Here is a 6,790-nt window from a genome sequence, read left to right as displayed (position 1 = left end):
CCGAGCTCAGCTGGGCATTGCTGACACTGACCGGCAACATTAGTGTATATGCTGTGAGCGTTAGATGGAACACCATTCCACGCAGATGGGATCAATTCTAGATATTCTGTGTACACCACCACCGGTCAGAGCACCAGTGCGTGCATCAGTGGTCAGGGCCAGCGCTATCACGCTGATTAACCTCAGTGGGGGTGCACCAGCTGTCTGTGGCTGGAACTTTAAATGCGCAACATGCCAGGCTGAGAAGCCTGTTTAGACAGCTCTTTTTCCTGTAGTGTTGAGATTTGTCATTTTCCTATTCACTCCCAAAACTCAATTGTAACTGCAGGCTCTTAACACACACCCTAACCTGGAGGGGAGTGCACACTCGGAGCAGGCTCGGAGAGATCCTCCAGAGCTTCATCCCTGCTTGTCAGTGGGTGTTGCTGTGGGGCCACAAGCTTCCCTGATGATTCCCGCCGGCGGGTTCCCACTGGAGCCCACGGGGGTCAGCACGCCCACAGCAGTGCGCTACGCTCCGCGCACACTCCAGAGCAGCTTGTGTCTCCTGTTGGGGGCACCACCGAGTGCTCACGACAGACGTTCAGGAGACCGGGACAAATTCGTCTCCGGAGCGCAGAGCTTTGAAAATTCCCTGGATCCTTTTCCCCGTCCTCTCCTCTTCTTCCTCGCACAGGCCCTGTCCCGGGGGCGGGGGGCGGTCCGGCCCTGCGGTCAGTGTGGAAGGTCACTGTGATCGCCGGCTGTTGGGGAAGGCCAGGTTTATTTAGAAAAACCACCACAGTGTTTATTTTCCCTGCTTGTTCCACTCGTGAGCAGCTCTCAGCTCAAAGCTGCTCTGCTCCGGATGGGAAAGAGCTTCATGGGAATGTAGGAGTGTAAGAGCAAGGAGAGGGACGTCAGGGACTCCGCACTCAGTGCCAGCTGACCTGGTTTCTCGTTTTCTCATTTAGCTGTCTTTTAAACAGACATCCTGTCGAGAGCAGGAACAGGCTGTGTTGTGAGGAGAGCAGCCTGTGTGTCTGTGCAGGTGTGCGTCTGTGTGTTTGTCTGTGTCAATATGTGCGTTTGTGTGTCCAGTGTGTCAGTATGCATGTATTTCAGTCTTTAGTGTGTGTCAGAGTCCTCCCTCCTGAGCCCCTGGACTCTCTCTCTGAGGTCTGTGACCACACTCAGACACACACTGCGACTAGCCCAGCCACCTGACACACACACACTCACGTCACACACACACACTCACACACTGTGGATTCAGCACCTGACACACACACACACACACACACACTGTGGATTCAGCACCTGACACACACACTCACACACTGTGGATTCAGCACCTGACACACACACTCACCTCACACACACACTCACACACTGTGGATTCAGCACCTGACACACACACTCACCTCACACACACACTCACACACTGTGGATTCAGCACCTGACACACACACACACACACACACTGTGGATTCAGCACCTGACACACACACTCACACACTGTGGATTCAGCACCTGAGACACACACTCACACACTGTGGATTCAGCACCTGAGACACACACTCACCTCACACACACACTCACACACTGTGGATTCAGCACCTGAGACACACACTCACCTCACACACACACTCACACACTGTGGATTCAGCACCTGAGACACACACTCACCTCACACACACTGTGGATTCAGCACCTGACACACACACACACACCATCACTGTGCACTATGCTTAGAAAGGTCTACCGATTTCCTGACAGATCCATCTCCACCAGCTCGGCCAAAGAAGGAGGAGGCATGGTATCTCACAGTTCATGAGGCTCTGGTGTGATGGAACAGTTTTACAGACCCCCCCCCCTTCAAGGAGGTTCCTGAGACCTCGTCCAGGTTGTCACCCCATATCACCAGCCCTGCCCCCCACCCCACATGCCCCTCAACCCCCCAAGGCCGGCTCACACTGGGCCACTGAGAACACAGGCCCAGGACAGCACGCCAGGAAAATGAACCTCAGGGTTTCAGCATTGAGAAGAGGAGATGCTTCTCATCCAGGGGTCATGGGAGTGTGGAACACCCCGCCCTCCTGCTGAAGATACCGTCCTTCCAGAAACAGCTGGATGAGATTCTGGACCCATCAGCTGCCAACGTCCCAGCCGGTCATCTGGAGTATGCGTTTATTTCCTGTCAGTTCTACTCTCCGTGTTCTTAATAATACCCCTCTTTCCATTAGTTAATCATTTTCGAAGAAATGTAATAATTTCTCCGGCCTTTAACGTCCTTTCAAGAGCGTTTGTTTGTTGCAGGAGCAGCTCGGGCCGGGGCCCCGCCCCCTCGGCTGTGATTGGCCGGAGCGGTCCTGGCCACGCCCCGCTGTCGGAGGAGGGGAGGACGGAAAAGTTTGGTCTCCAGAACTTCGCAGCCACACCGAATCTCTTGGACAAGTCGGAACTGGGGGGAAAAAAAACACCCGAGAGAGACAGAGGGGAGAGCGACTGTGTTTGACACCGCTCCTGGGAAAGACGAAGACAGCGATGTGAGACAGGAACGCGCGCTCGCTCTGACCCGTGTGGAGACAGACGGCTCCGGTACCGACACCACCTCTCTAGGGCACGAACTCCGGTAAGTCCAGGCTGTGGTCCAGTGCACTGAGGCGATCGACACAAATCGCTACATATCGATACACAGCTGCATGCTAGCGACTGGGCACTGAAGCGTGCGCGCAGAGACAGGCGCTCTCCGAGGGTGTGAAAGTTTCCCTGCTCTGCGAGTCCTGACTCAACAGGTCAGGTGCGTGTCTGCGCCGTGCAGGAGCTGCAGCTCTCGGAGTCCGGGCGACGGTGACCACACGCTCATAAAAATAAAGCGCAGATGATACCACAAAGCGACACTATTCCCAGTAAATCGTCTAAACCCTTGAAGGCGACACGATGAAACGCGATTAATTTTATGTCCGCTGAAATTCAATGTCTGTTCTCATTAGAGAAAAAACTTAAATCCCGGCCACGTCGCTTTGACGGTCAAGCTTGACCTGAGCTTTGGCAATAATAATAATAATGAGAAGAGCCCAGCCTGTAGCTTGTATGACAAACCGACAGGGCGTGATGACAGTTCAATTTGCTCCCTTACGAATCTTTTCCATCCCCAAGACTCCCTGTCTCCCTGTCCTCCGAGTCTGGAGGATGTTCGCACCTTGTCTCCTTGGAGATCCGCGCTCTGAGGTTCGAGAGGTTCGACTCGACCCCCGGGATTCGGCTCGGTTCGGACACCCCTGAACCAGCCCGCAGACCACAGCCCCGCGCGAGCTCCGCGAGACCGGACACGCGGCAGCCCGTGACCCGCAGCCAAACGGGACAGGAGCGCGAGGCGTGCGGCTGAGCCGCGAGGCAACGCGGTGCTGCCGGGAACCCCGTCGGAAACGGGCAAAATGTCCGCTTCTGCGTGTTTTGGGCTGTATTAGGCGGGGAGCCGAGCCCCACTCTGCGCGCTCCGAGTGTCCCACCCCGACACGCTTACAGCGGGGTGCGACTCGCTTTCTGTCTCGCTGCTCTGTCGGGAGGACAGTGAGGATGATGGTATTTTTTCATCCAAGAAGCGATAACTAAACTGCCGTTATTAACTTGATTTTAACTTAAATTTGTGGTTCATCCGTGAATCTAATCGGTTAATCTGCGGTCGTGTAGACTGTCCTCTTCCACTCTGGGCTGCCCACGAGCTGCACCGCGGAGCGACACAGGCGGAAATACGACCACGCTCGAGGCGCGACAATTAAATATCAAACCCTCAAATTACGAGCGCGCTACAGACGTGCGCTGTATCTTCATTTTATACGAGAAAGCTGTTCGGGAAGGCAGCGGCGCTCTGGAGACCCGGGTTCGAGTCCGCCTCCGGTCTACAACGACTCGAGACCCGGGATGGATTCTAGTCTCAGATACTTATTTCACAGTGTGAGCGCCTGCAGGAAGCGAGACAGTTAAGCAACAAAAAGAAAACATTCCTACGTTTTGCATGGCCTGTATCTGTACATTCTCTCTGTTCCCCAGGGAGTCTCAGTATGTGTCGGCCGGCGGCGTCACTGAGCGAGGCTCGGGCGCCCCCGTGTGTTTGAGGGCGGAACTGCAGCCGCCCTCCTCCCCGGCAGCATGGACCCGGCGGAGGTGCAGCCGGACATGAACGAGGTCATCGTGCGGCACTACAACCACTCGGGCAAGTGGGGGCGCGGGCGGGGCGCGGGCGCCTGGAAGACGGCGCTGCTGCTGCTCTTCTGCCTCTGCATCGTGCTGGAGAACCTGCTGGTGCTGCTGGCCATCTGGAGGAACAGGAAGCTGCACAGCCGCACGTACTTCCTGATCGGGAACCTGGCGCTGTGCGACCTGCTGGCGGGCGTGGCCTACGTGGTCAACTTCTTCACCTCGGGCCAGCGCACCTTCTTCCTGTCGCCCGGCCTGTGGCTGGCGCGCGAGGGCAGCATGTTCGTGGCCCTGAGCGCCTCCACCTTCAGCCTCCTGGCCATCGGCATCGAGCGCCACATGACCATGGTCAACCTCAGGCCCCACGACGCCTCCAAGCGCGGCCGGCTCCCGCTGCTGCTGGGCGCCTGCTGGGCGGTGGCGGTGCTGCTCGGCGCCCTGCCCAGCGCCGGCTGGAACTGCCTGGGCCGCCTGCCCGCCTGCTCCACCGTGCTGCCTCTGTACGCCCGGAGCTACGTGGCGTTCTGCATCAGCGTCTTCAGCGCGCTGCTCTGCGCCATCGTCATCCTCTACATCCGCATCTACCGGCTGGTCACCTCCAGCGGGCGGCGCCTGGGCGGCCGGGCTGGCCCGTCGGAGCACGCGCTGGCCCTGCTGCGCACCGTGGTCATCGTGCTGGGTGTGTTCGTGTGCTGCTGGGCGCCGCTCTTCGTGCTGCTCATGCTGGACGTGGCCTGCGGGCCCGCGCGCTGCCCGGTGCTGTACATGGAGCACTGGTTCATCGGGCTGGCGGTGCTCAACTCGGCCCTCAACCCACTCATCTACACCCTGTCCAGCCGCGAGATGCGGGGCGCCTTCTGCCGCCTGCTGTCCTGCGGCCCCACCTGCGGCCTGGGCCCCGAGGAGACCGCCAGGCCGGCCAACGGCACGCCGGCCCCCACCGTGGAGAACAGCCACAGCCGCTACAGTGGGGCTGGGGGCGGGGCTGGGGGCGGGGCCGGGGGAGGAGAGGGGAGGGGCACACAGAAGAAGGCCCCGCCCCCAGGTCTGGACACGGCCCCGCCCCCCGGCATGCTGCTGTCAGCGGTGCTCGTCAAGGCCAGCGCACTCCCCCCAAACCTCGGCAAGCTCTGAGAGGGCGCCCCGAAAATGCCCCTCGGCTCCGAGAGCAAGCAACCTCAGCGAGCGCAGACAGAGCCCCACGTTCGGGGTCCTACCGGGGTTCCTGAACCGAGACCGACCGGGCGGCCCAGCGTGCTCTTGCTCCCTGCCCCTACAGCACTGCGCCTCCCCGCACCGACACAGAGCGTCACAGGCGGGCCGCCAGGCAGCCTGGCGCCGCAGATCCGCTCTCCTGCAGACAGCCGGCGCTGTGCAAGACGAGACCCCTGACAGCACAGGGGCTCCTGCCTTTCCCTAGCAGCTGGACGAGGAGGCAGGAACTGCTGTGAATCCGACCAGAGCACTGAGCAGGAGCCCCAGGTAGAGACGGGAGGAGCCCCAGTAGCTCACTGATCCCAGACTTTTACCAAAGGATCCCGGGGAGTCTGCTGGTGTAGCACGACCAGGCAGTTTGCTCCAGGCACCCCCCAGTCTCTATGTAAAGATGTGCCTCCAGATCTTAATGTCCACTGTTATCCTCTTTCCTATCTGCCCCCCCTCCATTGCTGACAAAGTTTTAACGGCTCGGACTCATTAATAAATGTTTTTAAAATACGTTTTTAGAATGTTTGGTCTCAGAAATGTATATAAGCTGTACATACACTTGGAAGCTTTTCTGTTTTGTAATGTATTTCTAAGAATTTTTTTTAGGTTTTATTTATTGCCCGAAGGATCACTACAGTCAGTATTCAGGTCTGGCCTGTAGGGGGCGCAGGGCAGTGCTGGAAATGGGAGATCCCAGCCTCCTGTGAATCATCCTGAATGAGATGCTATCCCAGCCCCAGCTCTATGGAGCAGGGGGCTCTGGGCCTTGTACCAGCCCAGCTCCTTAATCACCTAATTAAACCTCTGATTTCATTAATCCAGATGAACGTGACCTTTAACCCCTGGAGTGAAGACACTTGATCAACTACATATGGAATATGGTTGTTCCCCACAGGTGCAGACCTCTGATCTATAGGAAAACACAATAACATTGTTCTTCATTAAGGGTTGTGATTACTTTTTTTGCATTAATTGCATTTACCGAGTTGTAATAAAGAAAATCGTGTTTGTTAATATCGTACCCTCTCTTTTTTATTTATATACTTGACTAGTTCCTTTTTATTTATATGATGCATTGAAGAATCTTACTGTTAAAAAGCATAGTATAATTATATAGATAGTTCCAGTAGGGAGCTGCATCAGCATGCGTAGGCTGCAAAGGAACAAGTAAAGGTTTATTCCTGCTGAAAAGTGAAGAAAAGACCCACAACATTTCAGCTGTGGAGCCTTCTTCGGGTGTGAAGTAGAAGAAGACTATCCTAAGAAGAGTTCACAGCCGAAACATTGCCTTTCTTTTCAGCCTGGAATAAACCTTTACTTGTTCCTAAGTATATAATAATAATAAACTTTATTTTATATAGCGCCTTTAAAGATGGCTTCTCAAAGCGCTTTACAGGATGAC

At 56.2% G+C, this 6,790-nt stretch overlaps 1 protein-coding gene across 2 annotated transcripts; it reads left to right on the top strand.

The window, feature by feature from the left end:
- Positions 1–2,371: 2,371 nt before the first annotated feature.
- On the top strand, positions 2,372–6,402 carry s1pr3a (sphingosine-1-phosphate receptor 3a). 2 transcript variants are annotated; one of them, XM_006640082.3, is made up of 2 exons: positions 2,372–2,614; positions 4,036–6,402. In XM_006640082.3, exon 2 carries the CDS (start codon positions 4,135–4,137, stop codon positions 5,314–5,316), a length of 1,182 nt encoding a protein of 393 aa, XP_006640145.2. In that variant the 5' UTR covers positions 2,372–2,614; positions 4,036–4,134; the 3' UTR covers positions 5,317–6,402. The 2 variants fall into 2 exon arrangements, with proteins under 2 accessions (XP_006640145.2, XP_015221171.2); XM_015365685.2 differs by lacking the exon at positions 2,372–2,614 and adding an exon at positions 3,160–3,939.
- Positions 6,403–6,790: the final 388 nt, after the last annotated feature.

This window comes from Lepisosteus oculatus, chromosome 29, assembly GCF_040954835.1.
Source record: "Lepisosteus oculatus isolate fLepOcu1 chromosome 29, fLepOcu1.hap2, whole genome shotgun sequence".
In the NCBI taxonomy this organism is placed as follows: domain Eukaryota; kingdom Metazoa; phylum Chordata; class Actinopteri; order Semionotiformes; family Lepisosteidae; genus Lepisosteus; species Lepisosteus oculatus.
The sequence above is the reverse complement of the archived record's forward strand: the minus strand, read 5'-3'. Positions and strand labels throughout refer to the sequence as shown.

Excerpts from the sequence above, each read along its gene's own strand:
- s1pr3a (XM_006640082.3), top strand. The coding sequence starts at position 4,135 with ATGGACCCGGCGGAGGTGCAGCCGGACATGAACGAGGTCATCGTGCGG.